This window comes from Drosophila rhopaloa, unplaced genomic scaffold (genome assembly GCF_018152115.1).
Source record: "Drosophila rhopaloa isolate 14029-0021.01 unplaced genomic scaffold, ASM1815211v1 contig_2, whole genome shotgun sequence".
Taxonomy (NCBI): Eukaryota; Metazoa; Arthropoda; class Insecta; order Diptera; family Drosophilidae; genus Drosophila; species Drosophila rhopaloa.
The window spans coordinates 19,245,737-19,271,758 of NW_025335083.1; the positions used below are offsets into that span (position 1 = coordinate 19,245,737).

General features: G+C 41.1%; 1 protein-coding gene across 25 annotated transcripts in view; it reads right to left on the reverse strand.

The window, feature by feature from the left end:
- The window catches only part of LOC108040944, a 131,206-nt gene that overhangs the window by 90,115 nt on the left and 15,069 nt on the right, over positions 1-26,022 (reverse strand). For 23 of the 25 annotated variants that reach the window (XM_044459854.1, XM_044459853.1, XM_044459847.1 and 20 more), the window contains exons 2-6: positions 23,837-24,170; positions 5,623-5,681; positions 1,986-2,214; positions 1,812-1,913; positions 1,628-1,744 (exon numbers count right to left, since the gene is read on the reverse strand). In XM_044459854.1, coding sequence (XP_044315789.1) covers positions 1,628-1,744; positions 1,812-1,913; positions 1,986-2,214; positions 5,623-5,676 — 502 coding nt within the window. In that variant the 5' untranslated portion in view covers positions 5,677-5,681; positions 23,837-24,170. Of the gene's footprint in view, positions 1-1,627; positions 1,745-1,811; positions 1,914-1,985; positions 2,215-5,622; positions 5,682-23,836; positions 24,312-26,022 lie in introns of those variants that run through there. The other 2 variants (XM_044459856.1, XM_044459840.1) reach the window with 2 other exon arrangements.

The window sequence follows — 26,022 nt, forward strand, 5'->3', positions numbered from 1 at the left end:
TAATTCAGATGATTACAGACAATTGGAGGTTCTGCGGTTGTTTTGGGGTCTGGTTCTGGTTCTGGTTGTGGGTCTCGAGAAGGGCCCTGTCCCCAATGCAACATGGCGGGCGCAATCATGCCATCGTGAATAATATGCGAGAAAAGTTCTATAGAAAAGAATTAGATAATGCGACTGAAATGCGATGCCGTCGTTACACGTCGCTGCTCAGAATTTATGCATGCCTGCCGCTGGATGGGATTTTGCGACCGGGCGACTGGGACTCTCGGTTGGCTCCTCCACATCAGTCGTCACATGTAATCTAGAATCTTGGCAACGTCTTCATACTTAGTGGGGTAATGTCAGAGTGTCTGTGAAATTTGCGCTCGTTATCGCATTGCATCGAATGCAGGTGGGGCGTGGCAGGGCCTTCTCCCTCTTTTTCATCCATTGGAAGTGTTGAAAGTTCTGGCGTGTCCATGTTCGGGGTCAGATTACATGACACTGATTCCCCGTCTAACAGACAGCCACGATGTGTTGCATGGCGCGAAAGCATTGCCACAAATGCCGTGGCTTTTTATTGTTTGGTTTCTCCCGATCCAGCCGCATCATTATCACCGCCATCATCATCTCCGATTGGGAATAGGTTCTCGGACCGAACTACTTGGGTTCAAATGAAGGCGGGGGAAAGAAAGATATAACCCCTTCGTACACTTTCCTAGTTATTATTGCTGCTATCGCCGTTGTTCTTGTTTTCGATTCGTTCTTCTTTGGTTTTTGTGATGCCATAATGTGTTTTTATTACGTAACATTAGCCGCAGTCCAATTACGGCAGCCGGTTTCTCACTGTCATATACTGGTACTCGTAATCGCCCATATGGGGAAACAGGTGCGCCAGATCCCGGAGAGTTCTATCTTCTCGCTTTTTGGGCCCCTGCTGTGCAGCACTTAGGCTAACGAGCAAATGGAACCGACCCCAGGATCGAAACTGTAGCAGATCGGCGGAAACTGATTGAGATATTTCGGAATTCGTTTGGCCAGGGCTCCAAGAGATCCAGAAAGCTCTAACCTGGGATTAGATTTGCCGCCCGCGGCTCTCTAATCTGCTTCAGCCTTGCTGCAAAGCACTCAAGTGTAATCGCTACACGGTCATTATTATTACCTTGCAGATAAGTACTACTCTATTCTGGCTGAGAAAGCTTTCATATTATTGTCTGGCGCGTCTTTTGTTACATTTTCAGCTTTGGAGGCTGGGCACTTGAGACGTCTTGGCTGGGAATGGCACAAACCGTTAGGCCAAACTACAAAAACGACCCAAGTCTGGGCTAAAAAGAGACGTTGACGGAAGTACAAAACGGCAAACAACAATCATCTGTACAATGGCTGGTTGGCTGGCCAGTCATTATGCTAACTAATACAATGAAACTAAGGCAGAGGCTGTTTGGTAAAGTTACACACGAAAAAAATATGCGATTACGTTTTCTTTCGAAAACTAAAATATTTGGAATACTACGGAAAATAAATTAATGTAGTCTTTTAATTTATAAAGAATTTCCTTTTTTAGACACATCATACGTTTTTAAAATCAAAATAAATATATAGTTAATAGAGATCAATTAAAAACTGTTGCTTTTTGTATAGAACTTACCTTCACAATGGAAGCCATTGCCGCGATAGCCCGGAAAGCAGGTACACGTAAAGCTGCCCAGTGTATTTGTGCAATGGGCGAACACGTCGCACGGCCGCTGTTTGCATTCGTTCTCATCTACGGGCAGGAATTGTTGGGGTTTTTAACGGTTATGTAAGTTAAGACTAGACACAATCAAACTCACCTTTGTCCACGCAATTGCAGCCTCCGTAGCCGTCATTGCAATGGCAGACGCCGTTCAAACACGCGCCATGTGTGCACTGGGTGCCATCCTTATCACAGTCATCTGCGGAAAATAAACGATCGGGCGTTAGCCAAACCCATTAAGCTTTCAAGCGATTTGAACTCAGATACTCACTTGTGCATTTGAGCTCTTTGCTCAACTCATCGGCACCCAGAAAACAGTCTTGGGTGCCGTCGCATAGTTTCGATAGGTTGAATAGCTGCAAATATTCGGTGGACTCGTTGACTTGGCAGCCAAAGTAGCCATTCTCGAGGTTTAGGTAAAAGACCTCGCCGCGAAACCGACTATTCGCCCTCAAGTTCGTCTTGAATGGTTGCGGTTGTTGTGAATATTGTGAATGTACCTGCAAGCACACAATAAAATTGAATTAGTCAATTGCACGCCATAAAATGGGGAAGTTTAAAACGCCCTGTTAGATAGTGAGCGCTACTAACCCTTAATAAACCAGATTTTAAACTACGTTCATCAGAATACTTTTTTTAAATGTTAAAAGGCATTTTGTAAATGGAAGAATTGGAAAAGATATCTAATACCTCACATTTGTATGATAGAATCTTTGAAGGCTTAATGCGACAATAAAAGCTTTAAATAAAACCTGCATCTAATAAAAAATCATTTTTATACTGATAAAAGAAAAGTTTTAATGATCCTTTAAATTCTTATTACAGATATTTTACTTCTCCAAACAAACAGTGAAACCTTTTCCTAATGCCAACCTTTGCTGCAACCTCATTTCGTAGATCATAGTATTTAGGGGCCCCCAGCTGGTTTCGCTAAACTAATTTAAATTCAAATTAGATACAGCAAGCTTAGCAGGCGTAGCACCGGCAGCGCTTCTTCAGATTTCCCAACCCGATGTGGTCCATATGGGCACGACCCGATCGTACAGGTACAGGTATAAGTATATAGACACACCAGCCCATTCTCCACTATATTGTACCCGTTTGTGTTGTTTCGCCGCCACTTAATTGTTACACTTGGCTGATTTTACTTTTAGCAAAACAAAAGTTGTTCGCCGCTTGCCATATTTTCTTGGCCAAAACTCTGGCGACTGGCTGGCAGCTCGAGTGTTTGTGTTTGTGTTGCCAGCATTAGATAGCTGGCTGGGAAACAAGTTTGTCACTTAAGACCTTTTTGTGCTCCAGCAAAATGAATTAAAACTAGTTTCTATACATGTATGTTTTGTCGCATTGCCGTTGTTATACATATACGATTGTACTTCTATTTTTGTAGCCTGTTCAATTTGACTTCCTACGCTCAAATATAGTTATTAAGTGGTTAGATCAGATTTGGAATCAGCTTAAATATTTGTAAAACAAGATAAAGGTGAGTTGTTTGGAGTTTCTTCAATAAATAACAGAATCGAATGCCTCAAGTACGTGAACGTTTCTTTTAATGATTACTATTGGGCAACAAAAGTCTGCACATTTTTAGGAATGCTTGTTGAGTCAAGGATTTTAATGTTATTTAAGACTTTTTCATTTTCATTAAATAGACACAATTTGCAGATTATTTAAGCCTTGTTTATGGGTTGATTGTTAGGGCATATCTTATTTCCTTATTATCACACAAAATACTACACCTTTTTTATGCCCTTAATTCATTTCTGAAGGTAGTTTCTCAATAAAGAAGAAGTCCCAGCAAGAACCCCTAAAAGTTTTCCATGTTTCCTTATTTATGTCCAATTTTCTTAGATTTTTGTTGTGGGCGCCTAATGAGGTAGGAAGGCCATAAAAAAGCGGCTTAAATTGGTCTACGACCCCGCTGTGGAAGGTGTGAACATGAGGCACTGGCTGTCAAGTTCAAGTTTAGCCGCGAATTGTTTTAGGCAGATTCTTATCGAGAGGAAGACGAGGAGTAGCACCCGCATGGGCTCCCCCGAGTTCTATGGGGCTTTGGGTTTTCAATTGCTTTTGCTGTGTGTGCTTTGTGCCCACTTCACGCCATGCAACGCTAACGGCCTTGCTAAACAATAGATTCCGCCGTCTCTGCGACTTTTATCAATTGACAGGCGGCACAATGAGCAGCACATGCACTCAACTGAGGCAGCAATACTATGGAACAAACGGCGATGCAACAATTAAAGGCGTGCGAGCAAAGATGTGCGAAGCCGATGTGGATGCTGATGCTACTGATGCTACTCTACTCATGATGACGATAATGATGATGATGCGGCTGCTGAAAGCTCCCATGACATTGAGCGGCGTGCCAGCGACTACAATGTGCAATTTTTCGTAGCAAAGCTTGTTAACAGGCGCAATGACAACGGCAGACAGATGACGACGTTGCACGTCAACGCTCAAGTGCATATCCGTTATAACTGTCAATGGGTATTAACTCTACTTTATTTTGCAAAAACTAAGTTACTCCTGGTAATTTTGTCTTCTTCTCGTTAAAAGAAACTTCTAGGTATACTAAATCGATCTGAGCTTTTTAGTTGACTTATATTTATTTTGTTTTACTTTTTTATTGACCTGATTTTTAAAATTTTTTCATTTAGAGAGTTTGTTTAATAATACTAATATTTATTTATAATTCTCCACCTCTTACTGATTTTACCAGTATTTGTTATTTTAAAAAAAATCTTTGCTTTAAGCATTTTTATTTAAATATAAGGAGTGGCTACAAAAGTAAACTTAATTAAATTCTGCCTGAACTTTCGACAACCATTTGCAAATATTGGCTTTAAATCTACAAAACATCCGTCAACCATCAAGTTCGTTGCCTGAGTCTTTTGTTTGGAGCAAAAAAAGTTCACCATTTCACAATTAATTATGATCCCATCTAGCTAATCAAATGAATTATGACTGCCTCGCATAAATCGAGTTTCAACGCACAAAGCAAATCCATAAAAGAATCCCGACATGAAACCAACCATTGACAGAGTGTCGCAAAGAAAACCACAAACGGGAGAGAGGAGTCAATGAACTTGGCTTTCGGCTTAGAGAACTCTCTTGGCCAATTTCTTAAACACCGGACACCCTTCATTCCCCTCTCTCGCCGACTGCATAAATCGATGACTATCAAAGCGTTTTTACAGCTAATGCGGCTATTTTTATTCATTACGTTTTCTTGGCTTTCTTCCATCGATTGGCTCGGTGAGCTTTGGTTCGGTTCCTCGGCCAGTCGTTGACCGGGGTGATTCTGCTCTTCCGTTGGCCCTATCATTACTAGTCACTCTCTAGCCCTGTTTTTCTGTTTGGTTTGGTTTAGAATTCTTCCCGGCTGCCAAATTATTTACCCATTTCCTCTCACTCTCCAGCAGATTTCACAGCTAGCTGTTAGTTTTAATAAATATGTTATACCTATGCCCGAGTCATTTTGCAGTAATTTCTTTTTATGGCTCATTTGCATGAGACCCGGCCAGATACCGTTAGGTCATCAAAGGTTCCATCCATCGTTATAATTTGTTCCCTCTCTTCGCTTTCCGATTCTGTATTATTTCTTTTCAAACGAACATTTGTTAACCATTGGGGTTCTTTCACTTCTTGGATCTTTTCGGGTGTATTTGTTCAGAAATTTGTTTCATAATGAGGTGGCAGCTCGTAAATTTAATCATATTTCTCTTCTTTTCAGCGGTGGGGCGTGAAAGGCTCTTTGTTTGTGCCTTTCGAGAACCCATAAATTAATTTTGACCCCTGCGCTAACTGCCAATGGCAACCTCTGATCTAATCCCATCGATATTCAGGTTTGGCCCCGTCAACTTAACACTAATTAGCTTAATAAAGAATAATGTTTATGGGGTACTTACTGCACTCGAGAGTAGTAGCACTATCCACGTGACTAGTGGCAAAAATATTTTCATTTTTGCTGCAAAGAGAACAAAGAGAAAAAATCACACATTAAAAATTGAAAAATCAATTAAAGGCATGTTAAATAAGAAAAAACAAGAGAGAACGCTATAGTCGGGTGCCCCGACTATCAGATACCCGTTACTCAGGTAAAGGGAGTGCGAGGGAGATGGAGATAGAAACTTTGATCACGCATAACTTTTTAACGAATGGTCCGATTTGAAAAATTTCTTCTACATTTCGATAGGTATTGATAAACATAATAAAACTGCATTTTTATTTTTCCGAAATATTTAAATTTTTAAAATCGTATATTAGCGATTGTGGGCGTTAAAGGGGGCGTGGCACCTTTTTGAAACAAACTTGCGCTGCGTAGGAACTTCTAAAATCTACATGCAAAATGCCAATCTTCTAGCTTTTATAGTTTCCGAGATCTCAGCGTTCATACGGACAGACAGACGGACAGACGGACAGACGGACAGACGGACAGACAGACGGACAGACGGACATGGCTAGTTCGACTCGGCTAGTGATCCTGATCAAGAATATATATACTTTATAGGGTCGGAAACGCTTCCTTCTAGCTGTTACATACTTTTGCACGAATACAATATACCCTTTTACTCTACGAGTAACGGGTATAATAAATACAATTAAGGCCACCCGGGAGAATAGCCACTTATGGATACGTAAGACGCTTTTCGTCTCAGGCCGAAAAACAAATAAAAATAATTAACTTAAAAATGTTGAGCACGCACAAACAAAACACAATTGGCCTGGTCATCTCGGACAGGTGCCAAATAATAACAATAAAGGAGAAACAAAAGACAAATGCCAAGACGGGTAAATGACACTTGAAATTTATGCGCAAACACGAGTTCGAGTCCCAGGTCTCAGGCTTATCGCTTCCTTTGCCTTTCCCTGAAAACTTATCCAACAACGGGACCGGCATAAAAAATAATGCCCGAACACCTTTAGCGAAACAGAAAATGTTTAATGCCCGCAATATTCATTGTTCGCTACCTGTTGGCGATTTTCTCACGCATTCATTTTCCACTTTCAGTTTTTAGTTTTCAGTCGGCGTCTGATTTTCATTAGAGTTTGGGCCTGGTAACGAGAAAAACGTAAAAACGGGCTTGGACTCAGTGTTAATTGGGTAGAATGACAGAAAATTGCGTTTCCCCAGGCTTTGGGGTTTTTGGGATAACGTAATAATTTTGTGTGAAGTCCGATGGCATCTTTATATGGTAGGCGGGCGCTCTCATGATTATGACATAAGACAGCTCGAGACGGAAGTGTCTGGAAAAAAGGCATTAGTCTGTTCCAGGCTAAAAATATACAGCTATGTTTGACTAACTTAAAATTTAACTTTGAAATAATATCTAATAGATATTCTTAATGACATTTTTTTGAATATTGTTAAAAGAATTAAAATAATACTTTACAGTCAGACGCTAGGTATTATTTACGATGTGCCAAGTTCTTGAAATAATGACGTTGTGTTAACTATTTGCCAAAACCATATTCTTCGCATTCCACAAATTTTTTCGACTCTAAAAGGTTCCACTGTAGCTGGAGATGGGCGTAGGCAAACAACTTTCTTAAGCCGGCGTGAATGTTTCAACGTGTGTAAAAATATTTCCCATTATCCATCTGCGAGTGGAAACTGGAAAACAGCGCCCTCGGCTGGCCATAAAACCTTCAACGGGCTAAAGGTAAAAGGCAGGCCAGGATTGGAGCCAGCGATTTATCTATTTCGGTTTATCAGCTAATAAACGCTTAAATAAAATACACACTCTGAGCCAAATTACATGCGCTTTGCAGTTTGCAGGAGGAGGAAGTTGGTCTCGAAGTCCCGGGATTTTGCGTCTTGTTTGCTGACTTGACCATAAAGGGAATTGGCCCGGGTCCAAAGATGTACTCCGTTCTAACGACATTTGAAGCTCGGCAGCCAGGCTCTTCTAATCTTGTTCTGGCCGTTTCCAGATCCAAGTCCGCCGGCCTTTGGCGATTTGTGTTTGCCCATGTTCATGATCACTTAATTAAAGCTGGCCTCCAGTTTCCTGGGCCTTATGTTTATGTTCTGTGATGCCCGATAAATTTATGTGGCCGCAAAATGAGCGTAATTTGGTGGGTTTGGGTTTGTTCTTGGGTTAACTCCCTGACTGGGATTTCCTGGGCAGCTCCCTTTGGCTGACAAGCTGATATATGTGCGTGATAAATGTGGCAAATGCGGTTTCTTGTTTTCCTATCCCCGCGATTGGAAATCACGAAATGCAATGCGGCAGAACGTATTTCAAATTTCCAAATTATCGGGAGCTACAGCAATCGAAGGCGCACTAATCTCAGATGCTCTTAATGGCTTTCTTTGTGCTTTTAATTGTAATTGTCGGTTTTTCTACTCTGTTAAAACTGCACAGATACGTCGCACTTAATTGAGCAGTGAAGAAAAATGTCCGATAACCCACTGTAAAGTTCGATAACAGCATAAATTGGGATTTACCAGAAGCTTTTGGAACGAACGGAATGTAACATAAAAAATTATGAAGGATACATAGTAGAAGATTTCAAGTATGAAATAGTTATTATTTAAGCTTAAGGAAATTTAGGTAATATCCAATGAAATCTTCCATGTCAAAGTCATAATAAAGAATAAAAATATAAATTTTAAAATAAAAATATATAAAAGAAGAAAATATAGAAGAAGAATAAAAAAAAAGTCCAAAAATTGGAATATCATTTTTAAGTGATTGAAAAATTCTCATTGTTTAGCCTCCCATAAACATCTAGCTCTACCTAACTCCAACTAACGGCACCGCTGTCATGAGATCTACGCATAAATGTCCGTAGATCTTATCAAAATATTTGTACAATGTCAAATAATTTTTGAATGAAGGCCAAACAGCCGCCGGTCACTTGAGGTTTATAAGACTTGGCTGAAAAGCCGAAAAATTCGTTGAATCTCGATCTGCGAAACGAGAAACTGGCTCTTACTCTTGCTTTGATCCCCGTTGCTGCCATCTCGCTCTAATGCTGCGGCTGTCGACGGTATCATCAACGTCACTGCCGCTGGTGCCGTCTCTTTCTCTCGCTGGGGATGATCTCATCTGGTTTTAACCTGTCTAGCCACTAAATCAAAGTCAAAGAAGCGAGTGACACATTTTTGCTCGATCGTCCGAAAAACATTCTACACGAAAACAAACACTAACGCAAAATTAATGATGGCATCTTTATTAAAAATAAATGCTGATAGCTTGAAAAATGGGTTTCTCGCAAAGCAAACATTTTGTGCATTAACTGAGAAAAGTGGAGACGGGGTAGTGTGTACACACCCATAAAGATTACGACCGGATGCTGACGCGTCATCGATGCAATCGACAGTAGTTGGGAATTTTTCGTGTTTACTTGTGTATTTTATTTGTAATTTAGATTTGCATGCCGCGTGAGTGGCAATTGGGCTTTGATTGATTTCCAAATTGCAGGCGGCGCCCCATTTTTGATTTTATTTTCCCTTTCTTGTGGGTTATTGTCATAAATCTCGCTTAAATCGATTTTATCTGCCCCTGGCCACGCCCCCCTGCCGGTGGGCCCATCAATTAATTATACTTTTTCAATGTCAAAATGTCGCTGCAAAGAAGGTGCGTCGTCTGCTTAACCCTTTTTATTAAAAGCTTGCTACATAAATCTTGCGGCGCCTACAAAATGGAACCTGAGAGTTGCGTCTGATCCTGTGGCTTAGCATTTTTTCTAATTGCAGGTTTTCCATCGCCTCGATGTGAAGGTCACTGACAGCATTAAGTGCACAGTAATAATTACCTATAATTGATATTGTTTTTTAACTTAATATATTTCGAAGAGGGTTTACTAATTTATATATAATAACCTTTGGTTTTTGGATGTAAAGCATAGTTGGGAACATTGTGAACATAAAGATTCCAGAATTTCTTACTTATGCTTGCTATACTTTTCGCTCAGTGTATACATACATGTATAATTTCTCGCCTAGCAGACAATGCCGCCGGCCTGTCTCCAACAACAAGCTCTGGCCAGGAGGAGGCTGAGGGCGGAGTTGGGCTGGGATAAACTCACTTATTCACCTGCCCGCATGCCACCAAACTGCAGAAGCGGCAACCAGTTCGCATGAAAATGCATAATCAATCACCAGCGACAACAGAAACCAGAAAATGGAGACAGCTTGAAGCAGAAGATGGAATACCCTTGATAAAAGCTAGTGCTTATCGAGTCAGTCCCGAAATCGGGACAGAACTTTGAAAGCGTTTGCATTTTATGTTGAATATGGAACGTCGAAATAAGTACATTAATTCATTTGTTCACCATCTTTTTGTCCTTCACGCGTTCCATTAAGAATTCGGCCATCCGTTTTGGTTTTCATTTCGTTTAAAATTAGTTTGTTTCCTTGCATCATGACAGGTGAGTGTCTACAAACCAAATTTCATTGCTTTATCGGTGCGTTTCGCTAAAAGCTCTATATAAATGGACCTGCCTTAAATAAATTGACACTATGAACTTTTGACACAACTAATGGGTCAATTTATAAAATGTTAATAGTAAGAAGTCTTTATTTTTGTCAAGTGCATTATCCGTGACTTGGCATATTAGGCCGCAGTTAGGGTATTGCGCATTCCAACGCCCATTGACCGTATCATTGGTGCATCTTCATCTGACATTTCGCACGACTCGAATGTCAAGGTGCGATTGCTCGCCTTACTTGCGATATTTTCGCTTTACTTCACCGACTCCAACTTGTTAACAATTCGTGTAAAGTTGCCGCTCATTAAAAACTCATAAATCAGGGGCGGCCGGGAGGAGGGTTTTCGAATGGCAGAAGTAATTGCCGTTGCTGGTCCAGTGTCAAAATAAAGGAAAATAAAGGAACTCGTCGGCGGAAATGATCGACCACCAGGTGGTTTGTAGAGTACAGCTATATGCCAGTAGTTTCCGCATATTGGACGACTCAGATGGGTCTTTGATTAATGATAAATGTGTTCTGTGCATCCGCCGCTATGACATTTATCCAGCGCCGCCTGAGAACCCACAGAACAGAAGTCGGTGGCAAAAGCCGAGGTCTCCAGTTAAAGCCATTAAACCCCGCTGGAGCTGCTTGGGCGCACAATTTAATGCAGAAACTAACGCAGTTAGACAACAAACCACTTTCAAGAGCTGGCTGGCAAACAGGGAAAACTGCTTTCAACTCGTTTCGCTGGCCGCTCTGTTGCAGTTGCATGCACCGAGAAAATAAAGGGATTCCCCAAACTTGATCTAACTTATTTCAACATCTCAAAAATTTGATTAGATTCAGTAAATTGTCTCAATGTTTAAAAGAATATGTAATTACAAAGCTTCTAGGGGGTTAAAAGAATTATACAATTTCGTTTACGTTTTTAAAAAAAAATGTTCGTCAGTCAGAGAAAACCAAATTTTTTTTATTATTAAGACCCATTTGTAAATATATTTTAAAATCTTTAACTAGTAATTACTAAAGCATCTCAAAATATTTTTTTATTAATTTTCTGTTCAACTTTTTCCATAATAAGAAATAGATTACATGATAATGTAAACAATTTCTTCAGTGTATTATTGCTGCTGCCGTGGGTGCAGCCGTTGCATGTTGCATGCTGCCAGTACGTTCAACTTTTGCAGTTAACAGTTAGATTTTGAAATAGCCAGCAGCACTGGCATCGGCTCTCTGGGATTCCAGTTTTCTGGCCACGGCCTGAGAACCCGGCGATCAAGATGCGCAACTCCACGACGGAAGGAAATTGCCGTCCAAGTCGCAGCTCCGATCGTTGCATTGCGCACATCAAATAAATACTGGTACTTGGCAATTTTTGTGTTAAAACGAAATTAAAGCAATGCCGGGCGCTGTTGCGGTGTAACATTAACCCAAATACATAATTCTCGCCGCATCGACGACCAAGGATCGGCCCATTAATCATTGGCAGGGGGACAGCTCTTGGGAAGCAGCAGCATATTTGGGTTTATGGGTGAGCCCCAGTATCCTAAGCAGGAAATCATTAGAGAACGGTCCAAGGAATCCGCAGGGGTTTGTGTATCTTTCTTGGGAATTTTCTGTTGAGCTTAGTTTTTGCTTGAAGGTCGGTTTCTAAGATTTCAGGCAGAGATCATCCTATGACAGGGTAACAATAACCAACTATAAATTCTTCAAATTTATGGCTTTTTTATTTTATACTTATTTTGAAATTAGTTTGAGCCTTGATTGTTAGTAATCAAAAATATGCAAAAAAAAATTTTAATACGAACAGAAAATTATATGACTATACAACATGACTATGCTACAGTTTAAGTTTAAAACCTACAAAAAGAGTCTGTACACCATGCCCGCTTTCCCGATTTCTAAGAAATATGCTACAAGGTAAATATAATTTTACTAGATTTCTCGTCAGCATGTGAATTCTAGTTAAAAAGACATTTAATTACCTGCTTTGATGACAAAAAAAAGCCCTAACCGTTTCCACAAAATCTCCACGGTATCTCCCTATTTCCCAGATCTTAAACCTTTCAATTCAATTGTATATTGATATATATGCGACCAGGCGAGTGAGACATTACAAGGGATACCCGAGAACAATGTATATTTCTTGTCAGCAGGGAAGCGGCTCGATCGGATTGACTTTAGCTGACTGTTGACAAGTTTCTGATAAGATTAATATGCCGCACGAGCTTAAAGGTTAAGCATGCAAATCAGGCGGTGGCCAGTGGGAAGCATTGACCGCTGAGAAGGACATCCGAGGAATTCAGAAGGAGCTGCAGCAGCAGGAGGCTGCAATACTGGATGTCTGGATAGCCACCAGGTACGAGCCACTAAATCTCTTTATTGCCTAGTGCCAACACAATGGGGCAACTGAACTGGAGACGCCGACTTATTTGTAGTAGCTACAGCCACTACGCACCGTATGTCTGATGTATTGTTTTTTAGTCTTTCGTTTTAGTTTTTTTTTTTTTTTGCTAGCCCCCTTGTTTATGGTGTGCTGCTGGCCTGTTTTGTTTATGCACCCAATGAGATCAAGTCGATACGCTTCGATTTGTTAAGAGATGGCACCTAAACGGAGGGGAAGTCGGTGCTGGTGTCGCATTGACATAATTGAGACATTATCGATGGCCTCATTGGCGGACTCTATTTGCTGCCCAAGAGAGAAATGGCCATCGATGATCGGCTGGAAATGTCAAGGTTGCATTATCGACCTTTTGCCAAGCACGAAACAATTTAAATGCAATTTTTGCTTAAATAAGAAATAAAATCCCCAACCAAGGCAAACATCTGCAAGGCAAAAAAAAAAAAAAAAAAAACAAATATTTGCTAATTTATCCTGTACGTGTCCTCCAACTAAGTGCACAGGTTTTGGGCCTTAAGCCGGCACGTTGCCGTTGACCCTCCTCTTCGTCCAGTCTTCTGTCTTTCGGCCGTGTTGATTGTTTGCGTTGGACGCTGGCTGTTAAAATGCCTTTGATCTTCTGATATTTCTTGGCCCTGGTCTCTTGGCCACAGGACCAGAGAAGCACAGAACCAGAGAGCCCAGCGGACATGCCAAAAAGACCAGTCCCCCATTCCCGACGACGACGCACGGCGGGCGTATTTAACTTGACTTTGACTGGCTCCAACTGCAGCTCTAGGCCCTTTTCTGGTCTCTGCGGGCAACTTGTTAAAAAGAATGTCGACTCCGGGCGACGCATGTTTTTTCTGTTTTTTCTCTTTTATTTTTTGTTTCCCAAGTCCTCCTCCTAGTCTGGGACTCCGCTTTCGGCGGACTCTGAAATTTCGCTTTCATTGCCGGTCATGACGCTGTTCTTTTTGCTACCACCCTCTCCCCTGCCATATTTAACCCAGAAATTAGCCGCTAACCCACCGATCTGGTGGCAGCCCTTTAATGCACCTTCAAGGGCTTACCCCGAACGCCGAGGATCGGGGTTGGGATGGGGAGAGGTGTTAATTAGGCTTTTTATAGTCTACGAATCTCTGTGCCACATTATTGGCAAAGCAACCTTCGGGGGCCCTCGCTAAACATAAATGTCAATATTTCTTTACGCCGCTGCGGTCGCAATTTATTTCCAGTTTTTAATTGAAAAAGCTGGCCTCCGACTGGGAATTCTGGGCTGCGGCCACAATTTGCAGCACAATGTGTCTAAGCCGAGCCTCGTAAATGTCCAGTCCACCGTAAATTGTGGCCCACACTGTGGCAAATATTGGTTTAAGAATATGTCGAGGACGTGGCCTTTATATTAAAGGAAAGGTCTTTAAACTGTCTTTGCTATTGGTGAAAAAAATATTTGACATAAATAAACTAGGTTATTTTCTTCACGAATCAATCGGTTACACAAAAGAAATATTGCCTCAGATTAATAAAAATAAATAATTCGTTCAACTATTTTTGACTACGTTTTGGTTAGTATTTCATACATTGTAATAAAATCAATTTCCCAGCCAAGGAAGCTATATTGCTTATGCAACCCAATTGATAATCAAGAAGTATTTTCATAATATTAAATTGCAAACTTGTATTGCACTTATTGCAATGCTACGGCAAAGCTATTATACAAATTGAATAAATGCAAGCCATAAAAATTCAGATAGCCTGTAATTTATTCCCATTTCCAATTACTCTTTCAGGGGTTGAACAATGCCTGCACTGATTCCTAACTGACACACTTTCTTGGAGTGTAAAAACCTCGGCCCACATGTGCCCGTTTTTGTGGGTTTTTGTGTGTTTTTGTGGCATGCAGACCTGACCTCCAATCGACAGAGCCTGTGGCGCCTTCGACAGCTTTCCAAACTGCACAATTTTCGCCTACGCCGGGTGAAAGAGTCTGGCCAAGATGGAGCTGGAGAAGTGGAGGAGGAGTTGGGCTGGCCAGGCCATAAATGGACACACACGATCTGGGGAGTACAGTCCACAAAACCCCGTGCGGCCATAAATGGAGCTGGCCATTAGAAAGGTAAATTGCAGTCGATTTAATTCAATGCAAGAGCGGCACAGAGTCAACTCTAATTACAAGTGGTGGTGGTGACCTTTTGGACGCTTCGATGATTTGACTAACTGCCTTGGACACCCTTTTCTTCATTTCTGGAGGTTACGTAATGATGATTAAGCCGTGTCTGGGATCCGCTGCAAAACAATCAATCATAAAAGGGCAACGGCTAACGGAAATACCGAGATATTTGTAAATTCAAGAACCCAACAAAGAAGGGGATGAGGTGCGTATAGCAGGTTTTCCCTGGTTATTTTTCTTTTTTGGCTCTCCACTCCAAGTTCGGTTTCTTACAATTCTAATTTATATGATTTTTACGTAGCTATCCGGCGGAAGTAAACCTTGGCTGGTGTTGCCGTCTTGCCACTTCGGCTGCTTCTGCCACTTCTTGGCCGTGTTTATTTGTGTTGTAAATTGCGAATGCGCCCCAAAGCAACAACAAAAGGGGGAAAACATAACGCGCAGTCGCGCACTTCAATAAACAACAGGAGGAACACCACAACAGCCACAACAACTATATATACTTGGGCATTAGTTGCCGCTGGCAATGCGTACGTGCCCGGACCCGGCGTCGCCATCTCTATGCACAGAAAAAAAAATATATATTTGATTGGATATAATCAGCTTCAAGTATCCATATAACCAGGGTGTTATAAGCAGGTAATAATGAAGCTAACATTCTTCTTTAAATAATATTTTATTTCTTAAATCCATAATCTATGTAGATTTTATTCCTAAATTTTAGAACTCATTGATGTTATATGGACTCTATTCCAAAACATCTCAAAAATTAGAAGTCAAGTGACATTTTCATATTTCTTAAGCCATATGTTTGAGCATATGTATCACAATGTATTCCTAAGACTATTCAGGGATCTATACTAATAGATTTCTAGATATTTCTGTCAAACCAGAAGTAACCCGAAATTTCTGTCTCTGCAGCCATCACCATCGAATGTGGATGGTTTCTTTGGGTTTACCACTGACAAAGACGACAACCACGCATCGTAAAAAGAGTTTTATGCAATTGCCGCTTTGGTTTTGGATCCGATGTGGTTGTGTTTGCCTATTGTATAATAGCCCCATGTGTGTGCGTGTGCGGTATGTGCTCTGCATAATTTTTTGATTCGCCCGCCAGTTCCTGCAACGCGGGCCAACTCCAAAAGCCATGTCCATTGGCGATTTCCACTGGAGGCCGCTGCTCTTCCTCCTCCGACTTTTTGTCAGGGGACGCGTGGGCGATGGAGTGGATGTGCATGTGGATTTGATGCATTGATTGAATTTAACGCAGCACAATTTGGCCCCAACGCTCTTGACCAAAAGGGCCAAAGTCGAGCCACAATGGCCCAGCGTGAGTCAGGCGGAGATGTGCGACTATGTGACTGGAATCGCAATCGGAATGCCGCGACGGATGAGCCGAGGATGGTCGATGGTCGATGGTAATTGTAAATGGTCGGACAGGTCGGTAGCTGCCATTCAGTGTTGCCAATTTAGCCAAATTTGGCATCTGACTAGGTTTTTTTTTAAAGAGCGGTTTGTAACTGCTATTTTTGCGACTCTGAAAGCGGTTGAAAAGCTTATAATAAAGTGGGACAAGAACAAGATCTTTAAGGCGAATGATTTTGCTAGAAAAAAAATGGGAAAATCGTGTCATCTCCAAATCATTAGCAAACTCAAGCCTCAAACTTCCGGAACAAGTCTTAAGCTTATTGTAAAATAAAATAACAGTCATATATTTCCTTGAAGACAAAACCTCACCAGACCACAATTTCATTAGAAGTGAGTTTGCAGAGCTGTGGTGTCTTATCCCATTATATATTCGCTCCCCGCAATGAAATGCAACTTTGTATTGCAATCGAAGCTTTCTTGACGCCTTATCCCCACCTCATCTTGATTTATTTAGTTGACTTTAATTTATGACTCTACTTCAAAGAGATATTTCCAACTAATCCTGGTCGCAGCATTCCTGTTTAAATTATCGCCGCATGTACTTCTGATCCAGTGGCTAGTTACATGGGGGACCTTGAAGCATCCCAACTACAAGCGATTTAAATATACGAAAATAACTAAATCTAGACATAAAAAGCGACAACAGTGCCGCGAACAAGAAGTCTTGTAAAAATGCAAATCAATAAGCAAAGGTCCAGTTTGCCTGCCTGCAATAAAATAAATGTAAGGAGGCAGCCATAAAAACATCTACAAGGAGTAGTAGTTCCTTTCGAGTTGGCCACTTTTTTGTCGCATCTGGCAGACAGCCAGCGGTTGCAATTTGGTTTAGTACCTAGGTGTTAATTATCGCTAAAAGTCAATGGCGGACAATCGGCGAAATCTGCACAGGGGCATCGCATCGCATCGTGCTTTGCATCTGCCCCTGGAGAATACGAATACTTAGAGCCGGAGTTGCTGCGGATTCGAGTGGAGCAGGTTGCACACACATTTTGCGGCAGTCGGACAGCTGTACAAGTGGCCACGATAATTAATATGAAAATATGTGAGGATGGCGCAGGACAACAGCAGCTCAGCCAGCACAAATGTTTGCTGCTATTTTTAGCAGTAAGTTTTTAATGAGCCCTGTCCAAAGTCGTGCCAATGTTGCAAGGGGGTTGTCGAAAAGGATGCAGGGCCACCCGGGTGTCCTAATTATGCGCTCATTTCTCATTTCTCGCTTTTATGAATTATTAAAATAAGCAAAATGACGCCGGCCATGGCATTAATTGCTTTATAATAGAGATGGCGGAGATCATGCCCCAAAAGAGGGACCCGCTTCTCCGTTTCCGTTTCTGCCTTGGATTTTTTTTGTGTTTGCTGAGCTTTTTGCCATGCTCATATTTCTATAATTTATTGTAATGCACTTGGGGCGTGTTTCATTTCTCGCTTTAAAATGGCATAAATTTTTAAGCCGTGCCCCGTCCCATTCTGCGTTGCAGGGATCGGGGTCTGCGGCTATTTAACAATTTATTGTCTGTATACATATAACCGCATTTATACTATATATATATATATATATATTTCTCCTTTTTTTCGCGTTCTGTAGTTGCATTTTGTCTGAAGTCGACAGCGGCCACGACCACCTTGATGTTCATGTCCCGAACCGACAACAACGACGACGATGACTCCGACGACTGGGGGCCAATTTACTTTAGTTTTCATTCATGTACGTCGGAATGGAGAGGAAAATAAGAGAAAAAATCGCTGGAAAAAACTGTAAGCTGCGTTCATTACACGTTGTTATTTGTTGTCTGCGGTACATTATTGCTCTTGTTCGCTGTTTTGCTCACCAATTAGCTGCAGTCGGCCAAACGAAAGACTCAGGCCACGAACTTGACTGCTGCTCTTCTACTTCTGGCAGAGTGAGGAGGATCACAGCCGGAGGCTTTTGTCACGTACTTTCCACGGTCCTAATCCTCTTCTATTGCCTAGAACTTGAAGAAGTCAAAGAACTACCTCGCTTTTCTTGCTGACGCACCATCTACATCATCCTCAAGACGATTATGACCGGCAAGAGGGGCGCACATCAATCAAATGCCTCATTGTACACGGGTTTTTTTTCTTATTTTTCAACCAAGGGCCGCCACTTGAACTTGACATTAGGTGTAAGTGACCATTAAGGAAGTGCCTGGGGAAGGTCCACGGCAAGCCCGAGACCGAGACTCGGAAGAAGTTGGAGCCAAGCCTGTGGCAATTAGCCGGGAATATCAATCAACGCACCATTTGAGTGTGAAAACAGCTCAGCTTTTAATTACAAAAGCTCTTTGTGTGTGGGACTCAGAAGTCGACGCAGTTGAAGGCCTCCCATGTCCCCGCCCACGGTCATTTCAAAACGCCTCTGCGCGATGTTTGTTGCCAGCCAGCCCAGCCAGCTCGCTTGTTAGAATCGCATGCAAACCGGGCCCGTCTTAGCCCGGCTCATGGGTAATAAGCCAATTGGCGTTGGCCACACTACATTTTAATCAAGCCAACTGAGTTGTAAAGCCCACGCACCATCAAAGCCAAATATGTTCCCTGTCGGTGCGAGACTCACACCAGATCCAAAGTGTCGCCAGTTGTCGACCTTCGCGGCGTTGAGTCATGGCTTTTGGCCATAACCGACAGCGCTGTGGATGGAAATTGATGGTGAAATTGTGGAGCGGTGAGATATCCGGGATGCAAATCGCACCTAAGTCATATATTTCATACAATTTGGGCTTCAGAAATTTATTTAAAATATTAAAATTGCTTATTACTAAAAGCAAAGAAATTAAATGATGTCTCTGGAGTCTAATAAAATAGAAAAAGGCCATAAATTCAGTTAATAAAAGACTTTATTGGTAGTAAACCAGTAAGATAAATATCAATTTAAAATGTGTAGTAACCCATATAAGAATCGTTAGAAAAAAAGAGACACATCGAACAGAGGAAAATAGAAGGAATTACAACTCTATAAATTAGGCTAGGCTGTTTTTTCCTGAATCTGATCATCACCGTGTTGCCATAAAATTGTCCACACTTGCTTAATGCTTCCTTTGCACCGACAATCATCCAGCCTCCTCGTTCCGGAGACGAATCAAATACCGATAGTTCCGCCCCTTTTAGCGGACGAGAACCGACTGTCAAGCTAAATTAGCAGTGGCTACTGTTGACCATATCATATCATTTACCAAGGCACCAAGACACCAAGACAGCGCCTAGAGTGACTTCAGAGACCCCTTGCCAATTTGATTAGGCCGCGCAAATGTAATTTAATAATTGCGGTTGCCCATGTTGATTAGCATGTGCGGTTTTTGCAATTTACTGCCGGCGCGGCGGCGATCCACAGGATATGAGCTGGCACTATGACAATGACAGGATGCATCAATGTGCGGCGAAAAGTCACCTCTTCTGGCGAAGGCAGGGGAAATGTTTATGGCTCTGTGCTCGCCTGCGGTGGCAGTTTCAAATGCACCGGTAATTGAATTTTAAATTGTCGCTCTCCTTGTTCCCCATGTGCCTCTTGTGGCCAGATTAATTTAAATGAAGTTATTAGCCAGCCCGATAGCCCAGTGACAGGGCGCTCTACTCCAGACCATGTTGCTCCCACTCCTGGCGGCTTAAAGTGCCCTGATATGGGGACATACGAGTATGTATAGTTAGCGGCCTGCAACGGGTTTTCCGTTTTAACTGCTCTTGCGGGCTGCATTTGAAAGTTAAATTACGGTAGCGATATCGGAGCAGACATTCCGTTAATTGGCCGCACAACTTGAGATCGGGCTGATGCCTTTGTTTTTTCGCATGCAGGCCTTCTTAATACTCTTTTTGCAAGTGGAGTCTAGCTATGAAGGAAAGAATATACAGATAATTTAAGCTGCCTTCAATTTGTAATATTTTTTTAATATCTCCGAAATTATTTCTTTCCACTTTTGGAAATGTTGATGAGCTAACACTCGTTTTTTATAGCTTAATAAATTTGCATTTTGATAGAAGTTTCGATGAGATACTGGTGGGTGGTGAGATAAAATATTTAAGTGCTTGGAAAAAAATCGTTGTTCGTTTCTTAGATCATAATTTTTTACGAAACTTTGATTTTTAAATTGGAGTTAGACATTTTCTAGTCGCTGATTTATTTTTTTTATTTATTTTACAACTCAAAACATTTTTTTTACATATTCGGTGAGTGTAATAAAAATTCGCTGCGCCCCAGCAACCTCGCCTTCTTGATGGCTGGGTTTTTGTTTTGTTTTTTGGCTAAGTCCGCTTTACAGTTGCTGCAAAAATTGTTGCAAATTGCAGTTTAAAAAGTTTCCGTGTTGGTTTTTTTCGCGACGTCGTCGGCGGCAGCAACTAATATGAGTCATAAATTTAAAGGCTTAACTCGAGGCTAAGGTAACTGCAACTGCAACCGAAGCTTGGAGCTGTGCCGTTGACAGGGATTTTTGAAATGAAATAAATAAACGGCATTACAGCTAGTTATATGCAGCGATCAGGGTCTTGAGCGGCATAAACCACGACGGCAAAAAAACTAAAAAAAACCACTGCAATGGAGTGTTGGCGTGGAAGCTGAAAGTTGAACTGAATGTGAACTTAACTTGGGCTGGGCTCAAGTCGTCCGGTTACTTTTGAATTTGTTGCACGGTCTCCATTCTGCACGAGACGAAGCCATTTTATTGATACAGATACAGCCGAAATTTGGGTCCGCCAAAAAAAGAAAAAAAATGCTGAAGTCTGGTTGAGTTTTTTCCTTTTTGGCAACTCGCAGCATGACATCATTTTGAGTTACTGCGAATCGGAGTTCGAACCGCTCTTATAACTGCAGCAGCCCTGCAGCCACAAAAAAACACAAAAACTGGTCGCTGTTTTACTTTCGCTTTATTTCTCGAAGTATTTCTTGTGTTTTCGGTTTTCGGTTTTTTCGGCGGAGATGCTTCACTTTTTTTTTGGGTCATCCCGAAGAAGTGCGGTCGTATATGGGAATGAAAACGAAACCGAGTTCTGGTGAAAGTGGGTTGCCCATCACGGAATGGAAATCGAAAACGCATAACAAGTGCACGGCTCCCAAGTCCGTGGACCACATGGTCGGGCCTTGGCGGATCGATTGTGTCATGGAGCGTGGGTCGATCATCGCCCACGGAGGCATCAAAAAAGCCTCCAAACGGCCGAAACTAATGATGTTAGACGGGCCAAGACGGCACAGGTTGGCACTGACGCACCGATTGCTCCGCTTTGGTCTCGGTTTCGTCTTCATCTCTGTTCATCGATTGGGTTTATTTGTATGGGGTGCCCACACACTATGGCTCTTTTTGGCTTTTTGCGGCAGTCAGAAGAGATCAATGCAAAAAGATTCGCGAGCGAGAAATTAATTAGAATCTTGTGGCTTTGAAACGCGGCTCCGCCGTTGTTGGCTGGGAAAAGACCTTGAGCGGCGGTTCAACAGACTGTGTGGGGTGCTGCAAACTAGTCGAGTCAACTGAGTCACAGTCTTCAAGCGCCAAAAGAGCATCCAAATCGCGACCAGTCTTTGGAATTTGCCCATAATAAATCTGTCTGCAGGCTGATGGCACTGAAGACGCACAACATGACTTACGAATTACTCGAAAATCTATGGAATCGATCTCCCGATTTCGCCAGTTTCTTTAACGTGCAACGAAAGTAGCTAAAATCTCTTTCCCACGAGTTTCTCTAGTCATTAGGCAATAATAAAACTTGGGCTTTATTTGCATTCAATAAAGGCTTCATTTGCCAACGTCAAGTTTGTGTCTACAGTCTTTTGTCTTCGCAATGCAATTTATCGTTGACAGCTTTTATAAAAATAATAGTGTTGATCTCATTATCGACCGAAACAAGTTTGGTTTCCAAGTCTTTTGATTCGATTGTTAAAAATTTGCATAAATCATGGAAAATTGTAGTTTGGTCTTTAAAAATGTACTTAAATTTTAAGTTCTTTGACTTCACTTATTAATTTTTATACATTAAAATTATCAAATTCGTGCCCTAAGTCGTTTGATTTTGCTCGTGAATTTTGCAAATACCAAAAAATCTGTAGTTCGTGCTTTAAGTCATTCGATTTGGCTCATGGATTTAGCAACAGTAAACATAATTGAAATTTCTCTTGTGCAAAATATGAAAGATATGTCGCTTTATATCTTACACCATTTATCTTTGCAGAAGAATCGCAAAGCGAAGCATTCACTTTTTTGTTGGGTCCCTTGACTCATTTAATTGCGGCAATTTCTTTCGCCCACGCAGACTGACTCAAGCGCTTTGGCTCATAATTTATAGGCATTATTATTGTAATTTCTCCCGGCAGACAAACGCAGCAGCTCGCACGCAAAACAATAATACATAAAGTGAAAGTTTTGCACCTTTTGCCGCGAAGACAACAAACAAGCGGCAAACGCATCAGTATAAACAGCTAAACAACTTGAAAATAGTCAGTCAGTCGGTCGGTCGGTGAGATGGGATAAGATGAGCCACGAACTGTTGGGGAAAAACAGCCCGAACCAAAGTACCACAACCCACGACGAGGCAAAGACAATGGCTTACAAATGACTGGCAGCTAGTTCAAGTCGAAACTGGCTGACAAATGAGAAGGCGCCGGTAGCATCACTTGTGTTTTGCATCTGACCAAAAAAAAACACAGACAGAGATCTCAAAGCTTCACCAATAAACCCAAATATACACAAATTTCGCCTGTCTAATCCCCCAAAACTACACAATCACAAGAAATGTGTTTTTTTGACCTCAGCTTTGTCTTGAACTTTGTCTTGAACCACTTGCGATTGCTTGACAAACTCTTTCTTTGCGCCCACAAAAAGTGTGTCAAGCGAGTATTTGAAGTAATTATTTGTCATATTTTCTATTTGCGTTTCGGTTTCGTTATTTCCAAAATGAGATGCAGAGAAAATAAACAGCATTAGCGAAGAGGCCCTGACCAAAGAGTCAGTGACAAGGCGTCTTCGGACCCGTTTCCATCTGCGTATTCATCTTCTCCGTCTTCCAACTCATCAAATCTTACAATGACTTTGGCTTGAGATTTTTGCACAAACGAAAGTGAACGTTTCTTTATGCTTTGTCTGTTTGTTATTATTATTTTTTGCCACATTTACAGTTGGTGTTTTGAGCTTATGTCTGCACTTGGGTGGAAAAAACGGAAATTTGTCATGTAAATTTTGTATGCCAACGGTTTTTATGCTCAGTGATTTTTAGAGCTTTAAAAAATGTCATGGGAATTAAGTTTCTGTTTAATGAGGTAAACGGAAAAATGTTTTATTAAAAGGAATATTTGATTCACAAAAATTAAATATAAAGAAATTTAAATACTTGCTATTGGTAATCACAATAATAATCTTTTTTTTTTTTGTTCACTCTTAATAATGAAAGGAAATAATTTTGCTAAAATCTGGACTCAAATAATCACAAGTTATAAACTCGTCTTACTAAAAGCAAGTCAATTAAAAAAAGATCCTTGTAATTTTCTGGATATTAATTTGATTAATGCTATTAAATGTATTTTTTTAGCTGCTTATAATTGTTTTAAATATCACTTCAGTAGAATTTTTTTTTGGAATTTGTCTTTTGTAAAATGATTTAGCTTTTGGCTGTGATTAGCACTCAGCTTGTTCCGTCTCAAACTCCATTAAATTTGTATTATAATAAAAATGTTTTATATGCTACTTAAAATTTGCACTTTGTAGAATTGGAAAAAAATGTGCTCACCATTTTATTCATCAACTTTCGGCCAAAATCAGTTCATACTGCCAACAGCTGCCAACGAAGAGCGACGCCAGCAAAAAAGCCTTGTTTCTTACTTGGCTGCTGCCAAAGCAGCTGCCAAAAGCGATTTGCCGTCAAAAGCGCAGAAAGACACACACACACACACGCTGCGCGACGACTTTGGCAAACTCACAGACACTGGAATATTTTGTACTTATTGTTATACTTAACAATATTTAACGCTTTTCTTTTAAACACTTTTTGATTGGTTTGCGCGCGTTTGGTTTTTCGGAATTTTCACAGGGTAAAATTGATCAAAAAAGCCCGGCAACTTTCACTGCAATTAGACGATGGATGTTAGATTCCCCGCCTAGGCAAATAAGGCAATGATCTCCGCTAAGATTATTCAGTGGTGGAGCTCAAACACTTAAGACACTGTCCACAAAAAGAGAAGCCCACTTGGCAGAGAACCGCACCGCACGCGCGCTGAAAACGAACTGAATGTGCGGAGCTGGAGCCGCCGATCGCGAGCCCCAGTGGTTACCTGTATAGCCCAGAGTTACCTGGCTAAAAGCGAGTGAGTGTGTGTGTGTGTGTGCGGGCCCGGATTTTTGTGTGAGTGCGGCTGGCTGTTAGGCAACTTTGCTGCCCACACTTTGCTCGGCAAAAGTCGCCGCTCTGCTGGTCCATTTTTGGCTTGGACCGCTCAGCAATAATTTTTTTTCTCTCTTTTATTTTGTTATAACCAAGACGCCTTTGCAGAAATAAGAGGAAAAAAATTGGTAGAGGTATAACCTATACGATTTGTGGCTTCCAAGTTGCCAGTTGTGCTTTGACTTTTGATTGACGTAATTTCTGCGCTTGATATTCACTTGAATTTCTTGTATTTCCACATTTAACTGTTTTGGTGTCGGGCGCACATTACACGCCCACCACACCCGCACACACACACACACACTCACTCAGTAGGCGTTTCTTTTCATTAAACATTAAAATTCATTTTATACATTCTGTTTCATCAAGAGTTTTGTGAACTTTCGCTCGGCACGGAACTAAATGGAATATGTGGGAGTGCTGAACCGAACCTATATAGGCTATATAGTGCTTGACTCACTCGATCTGCTTAGCTGGCTTGCTTATGCTAATTAACCAGCTTAAACTTTGGTATTTAAGCGTTTCCCTCAAACGAAAGACTTAGGCAACGAACTCGGCCCCAATTACTAAAAAACTTTTGTGGTTCACAGTCGACCTTGCCGTTGAACTGCTTTATACCTCCGAAATAAGGTCCTTATCGACCAGGAATCTTTATTGCAGTATTGCAATGAAGTAATTTCCGCATGTAATGGGGAGAACTAAAAAAGTTCTTCCCCTTCTTACGGTAACATTTTTTTGTGGTTTCCTTTTTTCCAACATTACCTTCGGGAAACGCCTTGCTTGCACATTAATTTCTACGCCCCGCAATTATTTCATCCAGCAAATGGAGTATGAGAAACATAAACGCAAAACGTGTGCCACATACTAAGATGGGCTAAAAGGAAAACAAAAAACCAGAGACTACAAAAAAGCAGCAAAAATTAACAAGCATAATTAAAAATGCACACGTTGGGAATGGCAACAGCAAAAATCTTAACGAAAAAAGGAAGATACCTGGGGACCAAAATGATTTAAACTTTTTACCTCAGACTGCAAGTTGCGGGCGTGCTAATTTCGGAAAATACACGAGTCGAAACTTTAAGTGCACTATAAAATTTATGGTCAAAATCAATTTTTGGGGGGAAAACAAATAACTGTCAGACTCTAAGAACATAAAAAAAGCTTCTCAGGGAAGGTCAAAGGAGGGTAAAACATAAAGCGGTACGTAAGTTGCGGTTAGTTTATTAATTAAAAGTTTAACTCGAAGAATGAAATAAACAATAAGTGTGTTGTCTAAGCAGTTTATGATCTTAAGAGTGTTTTTTAACCTTTTTTCTTTACTAATAGCATTTTTCCATTTGTATTACTGCAAAAATCAAATTTTTTTGTAAATAGCTATAAAAAATTCCATAAGCTGTAAGACTAACAGAAAAACTGGTAACTAGCTTTGAGTGCTTAGTATGTTAATTATAAACATTTTTAAGATGAGTGAAGACCTTTGTCTGAACAGACAGTTTATGATCGGCACTTGAACGAAAGGAAATTCCGAATGCAGC